We start from the raw sequence: 21,029 nt of genomic DNA on the forward strand, positions 1-21,029 counted from the left end.
AATGATGGAACAATAATGAAAGGACATTTTCTTTCTCATACTATTTCAGGGAGATTTTCCTTGGCACTCTCGCCACTGACTTGCTCATTAGGAATAAACTTGCTATGGATAAAAACTACAAATATAAATCCATATTTTTTATAACCTTTTTATCTATGTAAAGCTTCTTTGTAACAATATTCACTTCGCTCTTCAAATACAATTGAATTGAATTAGGACCATTAGAGACGTTTTTAACTTCTGCCCAACAGAACTGCATGATTCCTGGAATTAGTGTTCTCAGCAACATACTACAATTACATGCATTAAACGGAATTGATTGATTGCAGTGGAGAAAAGCTGCATCGTATCATTAAGCAGGGATGTAGGCTGCAGAAGAGAGAAGCTTATTTGGCTCGATTTATCAAACTGCAGAACCACAGCGTGGAAGATCTCGGCGTTTCCACTCAACTCAGCTCACTTACAAAGACCCACTGCGGCTGTTGCGCCGATCTCTCAACGTTTCCTCTACATCCAACCCCCCTCCCGATCACACACACACACACACACACACACACACACACACACACACACACACACACACACACACACACACACACACACACACACACGTAACAGCATCACCGATACAATGATACAATTTGATGAAGCCCACCAGAATGCCGGAGAGTGCACGCGCCAAGTGATCGCCCTCCCTCCCTCCCTCTTTCTCGCTCTCCATTCCCTCCATCCCTCCCTCCCTACCCTTCCTCCCTCACTCCCTCTGGACGCTGCGATGAATCTGGATCTAGCGAGATGCCACGACGGAGGCCCTAGATAAGGGTCTGGGCGAAGGCGTCGCGTCGCGTCCGCGCCGCCTGTGAAAGCCACGTGTCTACGTAATGGGATTCCAGTCTCTCATTTGGAGCCACACCACCGCATCGTGCTCAGGCGCGCGGCTCCAACGCTGCGCAGCCACGTTTGCACCGGACGCGCCGCACTTTCGGAAACGGGCTCCCGGTGCTCGAGGGACAGTTTAATACAACCAAAAAAGGGGAAAGACACACACACACAAAAAAGATTGAAGTTTTGAAATTCTGGAATTCTGTGAATGTTTGATTAAAGAAAAAAAAAGCAAAGGGAGGGGGGTGTTTAGACAACGCAGAAACCCTGGCGATGTGCTTAGTTGGGGTTTCCCGTTGCGGTCCTCATGCACGAAGGCACGCGCCCTCGCTTCCTGGCTTCCTGACGCCGCGCGGATCGGGATCCCACCCTTTACCACGGAGCGCCAAACTAATATGCGATGTTATTTTGCGCTGAAAGCCCTCGCGCCGCACCGTGATCAAGCCACACTCCCACCCCCGCGCGACCGATGCGATCGAAAAAGTCGGCTCGGGTTACGGACACGCCGGGAAGGCTGCGACGCTGGTAAAGAGTCGGACTCGAGTGCGAGCGCCGTCCTAACGCCGTGGCACGCGCTACATCAGCACCAGGGGGAAGACGCAGACAAGCCGGGGGATCACGCGGCGTTTTCTATGGTACAAGTAGCGTTCTCGTGCGCCAGAACGGATCCGGCAGGGCTATTATGCAAGCGCAAAGAGCACTTCCCTATGAGGGCGCATAGGCTGCTGTACTTCTCTTCGCCCAAATCAATGTGGTTTCTTTGGAACATTTTCAGCAAAGGATCGCATATGCTGCAGTGTCTTTGTGGCAAGAGTCTTAAGAAAAACAAGAACCCAAGTGGTAAGCACCCCCGTGTGTGTGTGTGTATGTGTGTGTGTACTACCTACATCCTTACCATCCCCACCTCCTTCCCTTCTCCTCGTCCTCTTTATCATCACTCCCCCGGTTTTGACAGCTCGAGTGTGCGTTTCTCACAGTGATGAGTGTTTTAATACAGTTGCATTTCTGCGCAAGTGTGTGCGTGTGTGTGTGTGTGTGTGTGTGTGTGTTCATGTGTGTGTCTGTGTATTGATAAGTTATTGCACAGCTCGCAGCCAAGCATTCAAAGGCGTAGCTCCAAAAAAAAATGCACTGAGCACTCCAATCCGATCATGCATAAAATCCGAGAACATGTGATTCTGATTTCTGCATCGGACAAGCAACTTTTACGCCACGGGATCAGCAGATCATTAGATCATCGACGCACCCCAGACTGTGATTGCGGCGCTTGTTGCTGTGTGCGGGCGCGCTTCTCTACTGTCCCCCCATGTCTCCAGACTGTCAGCGTGTAAACGGGTACCGCAGTATTACTGTAGTAGTGCAAAGCTTTGTGGCTTAATCAGGTCTCAATCAGATGGATGGGATGGGATCCATGCCGCAAAAACGCACGCGAATCACGCCAAACTATTGCGAATGAACTACGAGGGTCTTCCCCCCACCCCCTTCCCAGGCCAGTTTATGACGTGAGCAACGACGGAAATAGCACATATTTATTATGCGCAATGGTCCAATAAATGCACAGCTTTACAAGCTCAAAACAAAAACAGTTAATCACTACAAACAAACAAACAAAACCATTATTTTATACTACCCCAGACTTTGTCGTGGCTTCTATGAAACAACAAACCAGCTGGAGACTTGGTGGAAGGTCTGTGCGCAAAACCGCATCCAAAGTAGATGAATGAAGATGAATGTCACAACATATTAATGATGTGATCTCTAATCGTGTTGAAGGCCACGCAATAAACCTCGAGTTATGATAGAACTTCATTTAGCTGAGAGTTGGAATGGGACCTCTTCTTCTGGGTCTGATGTTATAACCTTTTGGTCCGTTCACACACATTTATCCAATGGGCATGGAAGTCATATGGACTTATTACAAGGTGTGAACGGCGTCTAGATGTGATGTGGCACGCAGGCGGTCACGTCGTGTTTGTAGTGTAAACGGACGGCGATGCGTCCTGATGCGTCCTGATGCGTCCAATCGAAACAGGTTGCCAGGTTCGCTATTTGCACGCCCTATGAACGCACGTTGTGCCGGTTGATGTGCGCTTTACAAATATTTGTTTTAGTTCCTGGCATATTTGGGATCATTCCTAAAATACGTCTTAATTATGAAAAATAAACACCCCGGTATTACCTTTTCACAATCACAGCAATTTTGCAATTCTGCAATCATGCTCTTAGGACATGAAAGAGGAATCATTTATCAGCATGTTCAGTGCAATTAAGGAAATGTCAAATAAATCACCATACATACGGTATACACAATACCGAAAAACGTATTATATACTTTATATTTGATGAGGTATTTAAGTTTATAGTGTATTGGTGTGCACTGTGGTCAAGTTGATCAGACCACCCATGTTTTGAATAGTTGTTATAGATGTTATATTACTATATAGTAGTAACATAGTAGTAATATAACATCTGAGGTGATCAGAGGACAGAGGAAATTTTATTGCCAAATATAAACGGATTGTAAAATTGAAATATATATAAATATTCTCTAAAGGTTGTCCATGTTCAGATCCCTCCAGACCAATGTTATAAAGCCTTAACATTGCCTGGTGGGCCAATATGTATAAATAGAATTTCGAGATAATCTTTGAAGCCAATCTTTATAGGGCCTGTGTACTGTGGTGAAGTTCATAAAACCACCCATGTTTATATATATATATATATATATATATATATATATATATATATATATATATATATATATATATAGATAGATAGATAGATAGATAGATAGATAGATAGACAGACAGACAGACAGACAGACAGACAGACAGACAGACAGACAGACAGACAGACAGACAGACAGACAGACAGATAGATAGATAGATAGATAGATAGATAGATAGATAGATAGATAGATAGATAGATAGATAGATCAAATCCGCACTTGCTCCATATACAATTCTATTGTATTTGACAATGTATTGGAGTTTATGTGCCTGTGCACTGTGGTCAAGTTCATAAGACCACCCATGTTTTGAATAGTTTATTATATCTGAGGTAATCAGAGGACTTGGCTGTTTAAACCAAAAATAGCGTCTTATTGCCAAATATCAACAGCCTGTAAAATTTAAATATGTCCATGATTAAATCCCTCTAGACTAATGTTACCAAGCCTGAACACCGACTAGTGGGTCAATCTTTATATACTCTATATTGAATCTGAGAGACTGAACTTTGAAGCTAATCTGATTTATTGCTCACTCTGCTACATATAGCGTTTATTCACTCAAGTTGTATATCGGCAGATAATGCAGAAGCTGACAAGATACAAAAGTGACAGGATCTTTATAGGGTAACATTTGTTGTTTTTTCATATTATGCGTATTAGCTTTTGCTAAAAAAACAACCGTTTTTTCAAATAACATTTAGTGTGTATTTAGTAACTTGATTACATTTTCCCTTTCAGTGAGTTCAAATGTTTATAACATGGTTTGGAATCGAAATTGGAATTAGAAAAATATATTACATAGTAACCTTCATTAGCCACCCATAGATACTTTTACCATTTAGGTCCTTTTAGTATTACTTATTAACCTGTGTGATTTTTCCCCTCTTAGTATATCTTAAACACTCGATTTAATTCAGGTGTGGAGGGGGCAGTGTAATTGTAGGTATGTGATAGACAATTACCTGGCATAAATATCATTTCTACTTTTTATAAATATCATCTAACTGCAATTTAAGTAAGGGCCAACTGCCTAAACTTATAAATTATTAGCCTTATTGCTAATTATAGTAGCATACAACCTCTGATTGGCACCTGTTTTTAGCTGGTGCTTCAAGTCCCTTACTAATTGAGCCTCATGCCCACTTTTAACATTAAAAAAATCAGTTTTAAAGGAGTTCTTTAAAACTGCAAAAAGTGGCAAAAAGGTATTCCTAGGATTTTAGCATCTAAGTGTTCATAATTTATTTTGCAGCATTTTTTTTTTTTTTTACCTTTTTTTGCAACCCTTTTTATTGACCTACTTTTTCTTCTTCTTGTTAACATTTTTAATTATATGGTGATCACAATTCTAAAGGTTTTGCTGTGTAAAAAAAAAAAACCTGAATTCTGAAAATCATTTGCATAAGTTATTTTATTTTATTGTCAGATGTCTTAAGTTAAAGGATAATGCATATGTAAATTTTAGACCCAGAACAGAAATTCTATAACCTGAAAAGTATTCGATCCAGTACTTATCGAGTATTTAGGTTAATAATATTAATAGCCACTTTGTGAAAATGTTGTCTAGTTTTATCATACACATGCCACTTAAGATGTCACAGATCATTGTGCTATCTCGGTAGATCATGTCAAGCCAATCATTAGTATCATCATGACAAACTAAACCAGATTGCATAATGCCTTTAAATCTACTCCATGAGACCTGAGTTTAACTGTTTCAACTGCTAAATAGTCAAAAAAGCCTCTTCAATAGTTGTAGGCAAAAGCATGATATAAAAAATCACAGCTTTATTAATATGAGGCCCTTTGCAATATATTAAAAAAGTATCAATCAATATTTGCTTTCGCTTAACATTAGGATTTTAAACAAATTTCATGGCTTATTAACCGAAACGATTTTCAATTTTATGTGTTAAACCAATATTGTGAAGCTCTGAATATGTGGCCAGGCAAAGTAAAATACATTCAACAGTGTCTTTATTTTCAGTGCCATTAAGCCTCACACTGTTTGGACTGATATATAAACCCCTAGTAATAGAAGTATCCCAGTGGGTTTCTTGGTTTTCATGTCTCCTGAAACAGCACCAAGCAATCAAAAAAAGGTCTACATGAATATTTACATCATATACACTGCTGGCAAAAGCAAAAAATGGGCTCACACACACACACACACACACACACACACACACACACACACACACACACACACACACACACACACACACACACACACACAAACACACACACACACACATATATATATATATACACATGCACTACTGACACCTGACAAACATTTGCTTAGTCTTGTTTTTGGTACAGTTTGGTGAACAAATGGAAATATAGCACTGTCAGCACGGTGAGGATCACAAGTTGTACCTTCAGATTTCACTTTCACATTGTATGTTTATAAAGATACTGGTTTGTTAATCAAGACTGAAGCTTATTATAGTATTGCAGTTACCAAACACAGAGTGCTGTAATAGATAGAGCAAAGAAGTAAAACTTGCGTTAGAAAACTGACTTGTTAAAACCTAATATGAAATGAATTCAAGGCAATATTGATATGTCACTTAAAGATTTTGATTGCTTTAATGAAATAATAAATTTTTAAAATATGTTGACAAAGCCAAACTTTTGACTGCAAAAAAGGTGAAACTTGTAGCTTTTGTTGTTGAGGGATTTTTTTTTAGCAAGGGTGGTCAAAATCCTTTTAAAAGTAATCATAGCAGTGAAGATAAACACACTTATTCTGACTGATCCCCCATTATCCTGTGATAAGACATTTATTATTGAATGATGGGTTTTAAAATGATATCATGTTAATAATATCCCTGAGAAATTTCACATACTTTGTTCCTAATCATTTTATGATTGGGTTAATTTCCAAAGGTTATGTTGGTCTACTGTGGTGCACAGGGCTTGAAACTGTATCACAGATCTCCTTTCTCAAACCGTAGTCTTTCAAATATCCATATGTGTTTGTATTCAGATTTAAACCAGAAGTGTTTCTTGTGTGAATTCTGGTTTAGACAATTCCTCAGCCACAGCTAAATGTCCTAAATTCATAATTAGTCTGTAATGAAAATGTCCCTGGGACTGGTTTTGTTTGCACCTGTTCATGATATTTTCAAATACGTTTAGTTAGATGTACTTTCCGTAAACAAGCCAGCCCTCTAATTTAAACCAGGGCAACCCTACCAAGCAGTTTCAAAGGATGCTGTAAATATTACATCAAGCATTGCTTCATGTTTATGTAATGCATGAATCAATCCCGATAGATGACGTTGATGTAATGCATGAACCAATCCTAAACCAGTTTCATCCAATCTTGATAGGCATATCTAATATTACATAAGTGTAATTGCTTATGGCAGTTCATATACAGTGTATAATTGTGCTTTAGTGTCTTTCACTTCTTGCTCTTCAGTCCTGTAGTAGTCTTGCTTTGGGCTACTTCTTCAAATAAAGCACTGCAGTGTTCGGGTTATTTCAGACCTAGGATTAAAACTAGGCCTTATAGTGCTTGACCATGAAAATGTGGCCTTGTTGTGTCCTTCTCACAAAGTCTTGAGATTTTCCAATGAGTAATAAGAATGAAAATGATAAAAGTCGAGTAGAAGATCTTGCAGGCGCATCACATAATCCGCATCAGACTGTGTGGCACTATGACAATGCACTTGTCTTTAGAGTGCTTACACTCTACAATCACTTCAGTCATCAAGGTGCATTCAATAACCTCTGCTTTTTGTTTTCCTTGAGAGTGAATATGGAGTGAAATTAGATACAACAGAACCTGAACCTAAATTTCTAATGTTAAAAAAAGATGCAAAGTTAAAGACAGAATTTAAATATATATTAGTGATGAATTTTACTATCTGAAATTCAGGCTTTGATAATGTAGCTGGGAAAAAGTCAAACATTTTTTTAGAGTGAAAAATCCAGGCAGAGTGATGTAGAGAAAACTCAATAAGAACAAACAATCCAGTCTCTAATCAAACTGTTTTTTCGACCATTCACAACACACCTCTGAGATAATGTTGGGCAGGATTTAATTTCTTAGTCCTATTTTATGTACTGGTAAATTGTTTCATGGTAGCGCGTGGGGGTTTCCCCAGTTGTATGTACTACATTTTCCTGATTCAAAATGCAGTTGTCTGGTAATCCATGATTTAACATGTTGGCATACATTTACTAATCCATCCTGGATAAAAAAAAAAAATCTAGTTGATATCTAGCATTATGTAATAAAAACATTCTTCAGCCAGTGTGTGCATATGAATGAATGAATGAATGAATGAATGAATGAATATATCGGATGAGTTTGCATTATCGACGAGAGGCTTGGCTGGGACCTGCCTGATAAACACTGTAATCTCGCCAACCAAAGTGCTTGATAAGAATTTTTTTACTTCTTTAATTTCCAGCAGCTTGAATTTTTAAATGTGACTTTATTCATATGAACTTATATTTATTCATATACAGATAGTTTTGGAGCTGGTACAATATATTAAAATAGCGTGATTTTTTTTTTTTTATAAAATTAAAACATTTAAATGTTTATTTTGTTCAGATATTGCAAACTCAGGCTGAGATGCTGCTGACTTACTTAATAATTTAATATTAATAATTAATTGAAAATAAATGATCAGTTATTAATAGCAATATATATATATATATATATATATATATATATATATATATATATATATATATATATATATATATATATATATACAGTGAGGAAAATAAGTATTTGAACACCCTTCTATTTTGCAAGTTCCCCCACTTAGAAATCATGGAGGGGTCTGAAATTGTCATCGTAGGTGCATGTCCACTGTGAGAGACATAATCTAAAAAAAAAAATCCAGAAATCACAATGTATGATTTTTAAACTATTTATTTGTATGATACAGCTGCAAATAAGTATTTGAACACCTGTCTATCAGCTAGAATTCTGACCCTCAAAGACCTGTTAGTCTGCCTTTAAAATGTCCACCTCCACTACATTTATTATCCTAAATTAGATGCACCTGTTTGAGGTCGTTAGCTGCATAAAGACACCTGTCCACCCCATACAATCAGTAAGAATCCAGCTACTAACATGGCCAAGACCAAAGAGCTGTCCAAAGACACTAGAGACAAAATTTTACACCTCCACAAGGCTGGAAAGGGCTACGGGGAAATTGCCAAGCAGCTCGGTGAAAAAAGGTCCACTGTTGGAGCAATCATTAGGAAATGGAAGAAGCTAAACATGACTGTCAATCTCCCTCGGACTGCGGCTCCATGCAAGATATCACCTCGTGGGGTCTCAATGATCCTAAGGAAGGTGAGAAATCAACCCAGAACTACACGGTAGGAGCTGGTCAATGACCTGAAAAGAGCTGAGACCACCGTTTCCAAGGTTACTGTTGGTAATACACTAAGACGTCATGGTTTGAAATCATGCATGGCATGGAAGGTTCCCCTGCTTAAACCAGCATATGTCCAGGCACGTCTTAAGTTTGCCAATGACCATTTGGATGATCCAGAGGAGTCATGGGAGAAAGTCATGTGGTCAGATGCGACCAAAATAGAACTTTTGGGTCATAATTTCACTAAACGTGTTTGGAGGAAGAAGAATGATGAGTACCATCCAAAGAACACCATCCCTACTGTGAAGCATGGGGGTGGTAGCATCATGCTTTGGGGGTGTTTTTCTGCACATGGGACAGGGCGACTGCACTGTATTAAGGAGAGGATGACCGGGGCCATGTATTGCGAGATTTTGGGGAACAACCTCCTTCCCTCAGTTAGAGCATTGAAGATGGGTCAAGGCTGGGTCTTCCGACGTGACAATGACCCGAAGCACACAGCCAGGATAACCAAGGAGTGGCTCTGTAAGAAGCATATCAAGGTTCTGGCGTGGCCTAGCCAGTCTCCAGACCTAAACCCAATAGAGAATCTTTGGGGGGAGCTCAAACTCCGTGTTTCTCAGCGACAGGCCAGAAACCTGACTGATCTAGAGAAGATCTGTGTGGAGGAGTGGGCCAAAATCCCTCCTGCAGTGTGTGCAAACCTGGTGAAAAACTACAGGAAATGTTTGACCTCAAACAAATGCTACTGTACCAAATATTAACATTGACTTTCTCAGGTGTTCAAATACTTATTTGCAGCTGTATCATACAAATAAATAGTTTAAAAATCATACATTGTGATTTCTGGATTTTTTTTTTTAGATTATGTCTCTCACAGTGGACATGCACCTACGATGACAATTTTAGACCCCTCCATGATTTCTAAGTGGGAGAACTTGCAAAATAGCAGCGTGTTCAAATACTTATTTTCCTCACTGTATATATATATATATATATATATTTATATATATATGTGTGTGTGTGTGTGTGTGTGTGTGTGTTTTATAATAAATAAAGTGAGAACAAAAATCTGAAAGTGAGAAACAACCCCAAAAAACTTTCATTGAATTAGTGTTGCCTTACGTTTCACACATTTTTGTTGAAGTACTTTTTGATTTTACTGCTTAGTCACCTAGTCACTTTTTAAGCGTGGCATATCTTGTCTTGCCAATATTTCCTGCCATAACATTAAAATCATTGAATCACTTTGGCATACAACACATGTACCACCTGCAAGTACACGCCTTTATGGGTATTCCCTATTACCGTTTAAATATCTAAGTAGGATATTAATCCTGCCATACTGAAGAAAAAGGTGGAACATTGCTTAAGGTGTTGGCTTTAAATTCTTTAAAAATGTTGTCCTAAATTTTCCAAATTTCACTTTAAACATGTATCTGTTGGATGTGCTAGACAAACCAGTCCTATCCATGGGGGTTTTACCTCACAACTTACAGAAATGCAAGATCTGCTGCTAACAACTTTGTGCCAGATACAACAGCGCATCTCCAAAGATCTTGTGAAAATGAAAGTGCACCTTTATGAATTCTATGGTTTTAGATATCAGGACAGAATTAAAATTATGTGGTATTATCTGGTGTTAGAATTAGGTGAATACAACCTCAGATAAACTTTCTTTCGGCTTCTCCCGTAAGGGGTCGCCACAGGGGATCATCTGTATTTGTGATCCACATGTTCGATTTGGCACATGTTTTTACGCTGGATGCCCTTCCTAACACAACCCTCCCTATTTATCCGGGCTTGGGACCGGCACTAAGACTGCACTGGCTTGTGCAACCCTAATGGCTGGGTTCGGTTCCCTGACCGGGAATCGAACCTGGACCACGGTGAGAGCGCCGAATCCTAACCACTAGACCACCAGGGAACCCAAACGCAGATAAACAACAACGCAATATATATATATATATATAATTTTTTTTTATGACTTTGTGCTTGGCATCATTGTCCAGTTGCATGACCCAGTTTTGTACAAGATTTAGCAGTCGTACAGTAGCCTCACATTTGACTCTAGAATACTTTGACGCAAGCGAGCTCATGGTCAACCCAGTGACTGCATATTGTCCAGACAATGCAAAACAGGCCCAAATCATCATCCCTCCATCACCGTGTCTTTGGTTTCCACCAAACGTTTTGCTGTGCAATATTGCAATATGGAAGAAATCCCCAGTAATAAAACTTTGAAGCCATCTAAACATTTTTAGGACAGGACCTTGTAATGTTACACAGTAACATTACAAGGTGAAGAACTAATAGTTTTGCAGACAAACCATAATATTATATTTAACTGTAAATTGATAAAATAATGTGTTCTCCTTTACTAAACCAAAAAAATGAATTGTTAGCAAATTACAATGGTAAAACTGGAATAAATACTTTTGTATACATTATATATATATATATATATATATATATATATATATATATATATATATATATATATATATATATATATATATATATATATATATATATGACTGCTATATAATATAATGTTCATCATGTTCATCATGTTTTTTTATTTACTTAGTTACTAACAAGCACTTCTGTTGCATAACCTCAAAACACATGCCTTTATTATGAGATAACTCCTTTACCTTATCTAAATAAATACAAAATAATCTTAGTGTACTCTATCCACTTGAGAATTGGACTTGTTTGAATGAGTGGTGAAAGGTCTAAGTTTAGACCTCGCTACCTCATTTTAAGAGATGCAGGTCTTCAAAGAGTTACTCAATCCCTGTAATTTTTTGCTGTCAGGGTGATAAGCTTCACAAGTGAAAGTAGAGGGTGTCTGGGATTGAATTAAACCTGCATTTATTCATTTTCACAATTTGAAGCTGTTTAATAAAACTCTGTGCCTTTACTCTGTAAAACTTTATTTTCCCATAGAATATTTCCCATGCCAAAATTAAGTGCTTTCAATTATGCATAATAATTAGAAAAAAATATATTGGTAATAAATGGACATAACTTCAATTTTTATTATTCCTCAAAATAGATTTAACTAAGAAAAGTTCAGTCTGTGTTTGTTTTAGAAGATGAGTATATCTTTCTTTGTGATAAATCTTTTATTGTATAATGCAATATTTTTAAATTCCTCACAATTGAATTTGATTTATGGAACCGGGACATTGGAAATGGACATTTATGCAACATTCCCATGACCTATTAATGCTGCATTGCAATGGTTTCATTTATTAGTTGAAAGCATCTCAAGTCTTTCACACTTTATTATTACAGAGGAAAAAATGTCTATAGGCAACATGGTCTTAAAATAGAAAGGTTATTTCACCACAAAGTTTGCAAGATTATCTGTAAAACCTTTAATTTTGTCTCATTGTTAGAGATCAGCAGTTGTCTGAGCAAGTAATAATAATGTGGATATTATCAGTTCCTCTGCGTCTACCTTATATATGTTACACAAAGGTATATTTATAGTCTTGATAAGTAGCAGGGAGGGGGAACTGACTAAAATGCACTAGGGAAAAAGATCATTGGGTTACACAGACAAAGAGAGGACATCACTATGGACCTTGACAGAATAGTTCAAATAGCTGAAAAACAGATACGCAAGGTTTTTGGCAAGGAGGAACCAGGTATGTGACGTTAACCTTACATTGCCTTCTAAACAAAGGCATTAAAAAGTCCATGGAAACAGGAAGTGACATGCTGGCTGGTTCTTGATGTTCCTGTACTTACATTTTTTTTACCCATCACTGTGGGACACCCATCAAGTAATCAACCAGCTGTTGTGTATTAACAGTTTGGTAGAAATTATTGACAAATAACAAAGTGTAGTCATTGAGTAGCTACTTAGAATACAAATACTGTAGGTAATTTTTCAAACTAACAATTTTTTTTTACTTTTTACGTTTTGGTGAATTTATTGAAATGGTTTTACAACACTGTGCTAAGTGTAATTCTCTTGTACTCCAGCCAACAAGAAGGCTGTATTTGACTTTCTATTAAAATATGTGTCTTTCAGAGTGGCTGGAAATACTGGGGATAAATGAGTTCTGGAGTATTATAGAAAGAGACTTAAAACTTGCTGGACTACTGTAGAATTTGGTTCTGACAAAACCATCACAACTGAAATTAAAAATAAAAATGTATGCTAAAACACATGCTATTGTTTCCACTAATCTACAATCCATACCTCATTATGACACAGCAAAAAACATCCGTGATTCGCAAACACAAAAAAAAAAAAAGTTATATATATTATATATTATAGTTGATTTGTAGTCAATATATAGTTAAATATACTTAAAACTTTTTTTTTTTGCTATGAAAATGTCTCTCATAAGATATAAGATTGTCTGGTTCCTCTCAAGGTTTCTTCCTTATGCCATCTCGGGGAGTTTTTCCTCACCACAGTCACCACCTGCTTGCTCATCAGGGACAAACTTACACTTATAAAGAACATATTCACTTTTAATCACCACATTATCTGTGTAAAGCTGCTTTAAGACAATGTTCATTGTTAAAAGCGCAATACAAATAAAAATGAATTGAATTTAATTGAATAAGCTGTGCACAAAATTTTTCTGAATCATCTTTTCAGCCGAAAATGCATATCAGAGCAAAAACAAAGCCATGAGGTCAAAAACCTACTTTCAGAGTTTAGAAATCGGATTGTGTCTTGACACAGATCTTGGTGAGGCTAAAAAGTTAAAAAATTACTAAAAAATTTTGCTGCATTAAACGTTCCCATAAAGCCCTAATACTTCTTAAATGGAAGGACTTCCTAAATCTGGCTACTTGGAGATATAAGAAACTTGTTGAAAGCCAAAAAAATCACTACAACAACCTGACAGAAGCTTCTACTCAGTGCGAGGCTGATGATCTTACTTATTGGAGTTTTTAATAAATAAACCTCAAAACTGATCTCAAATCTGTGTAGAAATTTTGTTAGCAAGAAAGCCTTGTAATGTTTTTTTCTTCAGATGCACCAGGTGATAAGAAAATAAAAAATACAGTACATCAAACGCAGTGATTAGCAAAAATTAACAAAATATCAACTGTGTTTAAAGAATATACATTCAAAGGTTCTCAGAGGGAAAACACTGCAGATCACACAAGTCTGCACCAGATGATGAGTTGCTATATTGTGAAAATCAGATGTCAAGCCAGTGATGTAGCACAGTGTCCTCAATGTATTTCAGGTGAAAGAGAACTTGACTTTATGTATGATGTATTTAAATAAATAAGAATAACTAATGATGAAATCTGACTGGAAATATTTAAATGTATCAGTGCATGACATTTATGTTTATAGTAAATATTGCTTTAAATGTACATAGGTTTAATAAACTAAACAATGACTTTAAAGGATAGATGTTGGTGTAATTATTCAGTGAGGTGAAATCATAATTATAATTAAATCAGCTTATTTTAATAATGTTAGCAATTAAATGGTAATTTTGTGTCCAGTAGGAGTAGTCTCATTAGTGTCTATTTCTGTTTAGTCTATGTGTGTGTTAGTGTGTTTGTGTGTATTTCAATGGTTTTATTGCTTAGACCAGACAAAGGGCAGGTTGCCAATCCATTTATCACACATAATTGCACATAGAGGCTTTATTTTTTCCTGCAGACTTGATTGTACCTGTCTATCACCTTTATTTAGTCCTGTTTGCAAATGCATGATCAGCTTTATCAAAATGATTGTATTTCATTGTGGGGTAGGCATCTTTTTAGCCTCTGGTGTTGTTTATATGAGGAAGCCGACCTAGTGAAAGTTGAGGATTGGAGCTATTATTATGTTTTTAAAAAATTAAATAAATGTTAGTTATTTTCTTGAAGGTTGTTCAGTATGAACTGAGACTCCATTGAATCTTATAAATAATCTTTCCCAGCCAAGGTACTGAATTATGAATCAAGCACAACAGGGGACTGGCACAATGTTTCTTACTGTAAGTCAATTAATGACAAATTAACAGTGGCAAGCCACCAGGGCCAGAAAGGCCTCCTCAGCTGGCCTGAACTCTATCGCAATCACTGACTTAAGATTTAACAAATTTTATAGTGAAATGCTGTGAATACGTTCTGGATGCACTGTATGTATTTAATTATTCCAATAATTGATTTTATACATTTTCTAGCTTTTCCTAGAAGCAGTGCAACCAAGTGTAGGTTTAGGTTAGAGTTTCAGATTTTATCTATCACATCACATGTTGCCTAGGTTTAAAAGAATCTGCCATGAGCCTTGAGAGTCATGACTGCAGGTGCCTGTATCATAAAATCCAAAGCGGTTGCTTTAACCAATCAGATTTCAAGTTGGCCAATCTGAGGCCATCTAGCAGGTGCACAATAACATCAGCATTTTCATGACCTTTGATTGGATTGTCAGAGAGCACACTAATCAGAGCTCACAAAACACGTGTTGCAAACTGCACAAGCTCAAACATATTCATGTGTATTTTCAAAGCTGTAATAGCTGCACAATGGCTGACAGAGGAGAAGAAATTGATTTTCCGTTTGTTTTCTTTCCTCTTGAACTTGCACAAAAACACACAATTTGCATTCATTTCAAATTCTCAGGAATACTGTAATGCACAGAAAACCTGGGTTCATTTTATGAGGATAACATTAAAGCTTTTGCTAGAGATGATGTACGCAGTGCTGGTGTGGCTGCAGTAAAGGACATGTTGAATTGTGTTAATTGAGTTTTTTGCTTCAGCAATGACATTCATATTTACAGCACGAGATGCCTGTCTGTGATGCAGCGCTCATTGTTATACTGCATTTCTCTATAATATTGATGATTTTTTCTAGCGGTGGTGTCATAATGATTGTATTAAAAGGTGGATTGATTCAGGTAGGTCACCACTAAATGCCTATGTATGAAATGCACATCTTGCCCTTGCAAATTACTAACCTCTAATAAGAAAACATTAACCAGAAAAACATTTTAATTCCAGTGAGACATTAGCAGCTGTGTGGGACATTGCTAGTGCAGTTACAATGGCATTTAATAAAAGAGAAACAAATCATGAATTCACATTTGAAAGATAACAATCACTGAGAAAGAGGTTTTATTTCAGGGATGTTCAATGTCAAATTGATGAGAATTCCAATACAGAAGTAATGAAAACAACAAATATATCTAGTTAGAGCAGAGAACTGAATTAGCCATTTATACATTGTAGATGACAGTAAGCATCGATGGTGCTATTCAAGTAAAATCTTTGCAACATGATGGCATCTTTAGGTAGTAATAAAAAAAAGACTATTTCCTACTAGTGATATTATCAGCATGTGGTAAAATGATTATCTAGGTAGAATGAAACCAGATGAAAATAGACCAAGGAAACCAAGAAAATCAACACTAAATCTTTTGAAAATATACCATATCACCAAATGTGAATATTTGTCCATCAGAAGTATAATTGTAAAGTTCCTCAAACTTTTGCCACATGGCTTTTTTTGTTTTGTTAACAATATCATGAAGATTTCTTTTTTTAAGATTCCCAACTCGAGCCATGCTGTGATATTCTTTTTGGAGGGAAGTGGCATTTTCATAGCAATCATTTCAGTGAAAGCCAAACATGTTTTGTTAATGTGCTTTAAGAGATCTTCGTATAATGTAGCTATTTTTCTTTATATATTTGAGCATAAATTGGACTAAATTTGGACTGAATTAGCTGGAACACACAAAATCAACTGTAGTAATGAAAGCTCACAATTTTACTGAAATTTGTTGGAAATGGCCTTATAACCCTATAAACAGCAACAATTCTGACTCTGAAGTAATAGTTAATATAATCTCTTCTTGGCATGAGGTAGACACATCTGAGTGCCCCAGAACTGATAGAGGTTTAGCTGTTATAGTCGCTGTCATACTTCTTGATCAAATAATCTATACACTGCATTAGTAACACTATGCGTATAGTTACACTCTTAATGATTGTGGAAGTAGGAAGAGTGCACTTATTATTTCCCACCTGGTTTGTCTACTTTTTCATTTTATTTGTAATCTTTACTACATATTAAAATTTGTCTCCTAAGGATATTTGTTTGCTTATAGAATGGGATGATAATCACACAACTATTATAATACTTTTATATATAGGGATGTACTTTCTTTTTCTTTTAACTGTACATTTGTTCATTCAATGTCAGCTGAAGATTAAACGTTCATTATTAAACTTTCATTATTAACATGTTATATATTTAAGTGTGCTCTAAGCATATTATTTAGTAACTGCTATTAGGAAAGGTATGTAGTTATCAGAGTGAAAAGTGTGTGTGTCCCAACCAATAAGTTCAGAGAGTTTAAAGACTTTGACTCTTTGAGGCCTTTATACAATGCAAGATAGAATGTCCCAAAGTACACATACGGTTATGCGTCTATTTACAGTTAGTGCAACAGATCTGGAGGACAATCTGCAAATTCAAATCAAGGTCACTCATGCTGAAAATAGTGTACATGCCCCTCAGGTAGCTATAGCTTATCCATGCTGAGATACAACTGGTCCAACCGTGCTATAAAGGCAAATTGTGGTTATAATAATAGACAATTCATCCATTTGTATATGTGTTGGTTTTAGATTACAGATCTGTGAATTGTTTTGTCTTCTTCACTCAGAAAATGCTTAGACAAAATGTAGCATTGTCATTCCATACATCCATTTATCAATGTTTTTGTGGATGCAAGCTAATCTAATAGACAGTGACTGCTGGCCCAAACTAAGTGCTTATCTAAACTTGATACTTTATGGTAATTTTGCCCTTAGCATTTAGAAATCAAACACCAGTTTCAACATTCATAGGACCTCTAGTTAACCTCCAGGATGTGTACCTTATATTGCTTGGAATGCGTGTGATGTGGGATGTGCAAACACACTGCCTGTATGAGTGGGCTAAGTTCTGGATGATGTTCAGTTGTGCAAATCAATGTTAGCTGGCCACAAGCCAGTCAGCGTCCTGCTTCAACAAACCTTTAATAGAATAAGCATTGACAGTCATCCTGTGTCTCTGGCAGCATGCCAGAAAGAACTGTATTAGTGTCAGAGAGAGGAATATAAAGAAGGGGGGGAGAGAGAGAGAGAGAGAGAGAGAGAGAGAGAGAGAGAGAGAGAGAGAGAGAGAGAGAGAGAGAACAGGAAAATAATTTGATTACCACCATGGCTAAAGTGGCATGACTACAAAGTCTACCATTGCAGATCATGTTTGATCACAGAGGAAAGCTCACGTAATAATATATTTTTGCATTTGTTTTTTAGTTTTAAGATAATTATGTTAATTTGATGAATATGTTAATTACAGTATTTAGCATATTGGTAACAGCTGAAGCAGTAATAAATCTAATCAAAAGTGCTTAGCTGGATGGTCTTGTCTTACATACTGCCTTACACCTAGTATATCATTCTGTCACTTCACTACATAATTTCTTCTGAATGTCTGCTCAGTGGGAATCAGATTTAATGCCAATTGTGGGCCTCATGTAATGATAGGATGTCTTTTTTGGCCTTTTAAGTTTAATTAAAACTTAACTACCTACGAGTTCCTTGAGGTGGAATAATAGGAGACTGCAGTGAAATGTCTAAAGCCAAAAGAAACCATTAGTATTGATATACGATAGCACAGGAATTTGTAATATACAAAAGATAACAAAAGACAATGAAGAGAAAAGAAATACAGAAGATGGATATACTGTATGCAATTTGTTGAATACTGTGATATTGATTTCATAATGATTATTGTATTTAAAACCTTTAATAGATTAGTGTTTTAACCCACATATAAAAATATAGGCCTTTAAAGGATTCAGGATGCATAATGGCAGCTGTAGAAATGTCCCAGTGAGCATGTTATGCGATGTGTGAATGATGAATACGCTGATGGTGGGGTGGTGTAAGTAGAGGATTTTTAGGATAAAATTAATTGTCAAGTTGTTGCATTTAATGGCGGTATGTGTGTGTGTGTGTGTGTGTGTGTGTGTAAAAATACTAACGTACGTATTAAGTTTTAGGTTTTCAGGCTCACATTAGTGTAATGAGAAACTCAAGAAATGTATATTAAATAAATAACAGACTTTGCCATCCCAACCCTCAAACTGTTCCTCCTCTAGATCTCTAAACTCTCCCGATAATTAAACTTAAAGTATTTAATTTAAAGATCTCAAAAAAAATACTTTTGGACTGGCAAACTGGGATCTCTATATTTAAAAAGAAAGGGGGTCTAGTAAATGTATTGATGTTAATGGGCAATAAATAATGAACAATGTGGGACCATGAAACTGCAGACCAGTTTTTTTACTTTTGCATAGCTGTGTGATATGTTTTGGGAATGTGCTACATTTTTAATACTACAACCCTAATTCCAAAAAAGTTGGGACACTGTGTAAAATGCAAATTAAAACAGAATGCAATGATGTGCACATATAATAAACTCATAAACCAATATAACATTTTAGGAAAAAAATAAGGTACTTCTGATTTTGATGCTGTGTAGCAACATGTCTTGTCCATAGACATCTGGGAACTTAGGAGACCAGTAGCTAAAGTTTTGTAAGAGGACTGTTTTGTTTTATATGTGTATGATAAAGGATTCTAAGGGCTCAACAGTTCTGGTTGTCCTTTGTTGTGTTTTTCTGGTGAAAGGTCTCGACTGCAGGACAGTTCAGCATGTTTTATTTGCATTTTACACAGTGTCCAAACTTTTTTGAAATTGGAGTTGTACATGTCTCTACATGTGTTTGGTAATTGGGGGGTTCTGTCAGCATTCCTGGTGTTAAGTTGAACTTATTTATAGCCTCCGTGCCAGTCTATGGATTTCATGAGTATCAAGGTACAGCTAATGCCAGAGAGATTTGATGGGGTTAGAGAGGTAGATGTTGATGTTCTGCTGCAAAATGTGAAGTGGCTGGGATGGAACTCAGCATCTCCAAAAGTAAGGGCAGTGGGTAGCTCAGTGTTTAAGGCACAAAATATAGATGGTTGAAGGTTGAAACCCCAAAATGTCTACAATAGTCCCTGAACTACTAAATTCAAAACAATTCTAAACACACACACACACACACACACACACACACACACACACACACACACACACACACACAGCTGGAAAACAAGTCTTAGGCAAGCAGATTTCCATAGGACAACATTTTTCAATTCAATTCAATTCATGTTTATTTGTATTGCACTTTTAACAATGAATATTGTTAAAAAGCAGCTTTACACAGATAATGTGGTGATAAAAATAAATATGTTCTTTATAACTGTAAGTTTGTCCCTGACGAGCTAACCGGTGGCGAGTTTTGTAAGATACTGTGATCCCCCGGAACTCACCACACAGGGGTTACTTTCTAAGACCGCAAATTTTGGACGTACCCCCGAAGTCCCTGTGGTACCTTAGTGAATTCATCTAGACATTAGATTTAATCACTTTATATAATATTGTGTTTCTTTAATTTTTTTCACCTAAAATTGTTAGTGAAAACATAGTTTAAAATGTTATTCCTAACTTTCAGTCCGGCTATCAATTCCTGCAAATTTCAAGATATTCTGCACCTTGCTGTTAGTTAGGTTCTAAATTTGAACCGTGTATTTTCTAAACAACGAGTTACGAAACGCGAATTATCGGGGGTTGACTGTACACACCAGGGGTGGCAAAAGTACACACATCCTTAGTAGAAGTAGAAGTTTTTTTACTCAAGTTAAAGTAAAGAGGTTTGGGCTCTGACATTTACTTAATTAAAAAAACAGGTATTGCTACTACCTGTTTTAGTGTCACGTCGTTAACTGGACATCACGTCATATTAATATATAAATGCAAAACTAATTTCAAATTTTGTTATCTAATGAATGTATCCAGGCTGAACAACCACCATATAGAACACAAGCATAGAAAAAATGATGATCAGGTGATTTACATCGCTGACTCCCTCTGTCTCATCCAGGTTAACTATATTTTTTTTCTGACCTTCTGCCTTGATCAATGTTAACTTTGTAAACTAGAATACGTCTGTGGTGTGTGAGAGCCAGGAAATGATACCA

General features: G+C 36.7%; 1 protein-coding gene across 1 annotated transcript in view; it reads left to right on the forward strand.

Annotated features, from left to right (window-relative positions):
- The first annotated feature begins 656 nt into the window (after positions 1 to 656).
- LOC310715767 (fibroblast growth factor 14-like) overlaps positions 657 to 21,029 on the forward strand; it is a 72,115-nt gene continuing 51,742 nt past the window's right edge. The window contains exon 1 of the mRNA XM_083522452.1: positions 657 to 1,722. Coding sequence (XP_083378578.1) covers positions 1,278 to 1,722 — 445 coding nt within the window. The 5' untranslated portion in view covers positions 657 to 1,277. The remainder of the gene's footprint in view (positions 1,723 to 21,029) is intronic.

The sequence above is a fragment of the Silurus aristotelis genome (genome assembly GCF_946808225.1).
Source record: "Silurus aristotelis genome assembly, chromosome: 20".
In the NCBI taxonomy this organism is placed as follows: Eukaryota; Metazoa; Chordata; class Actinopteri; order Siluriformes; family Siluridae; genus Silurus; species Silurus aristotelis.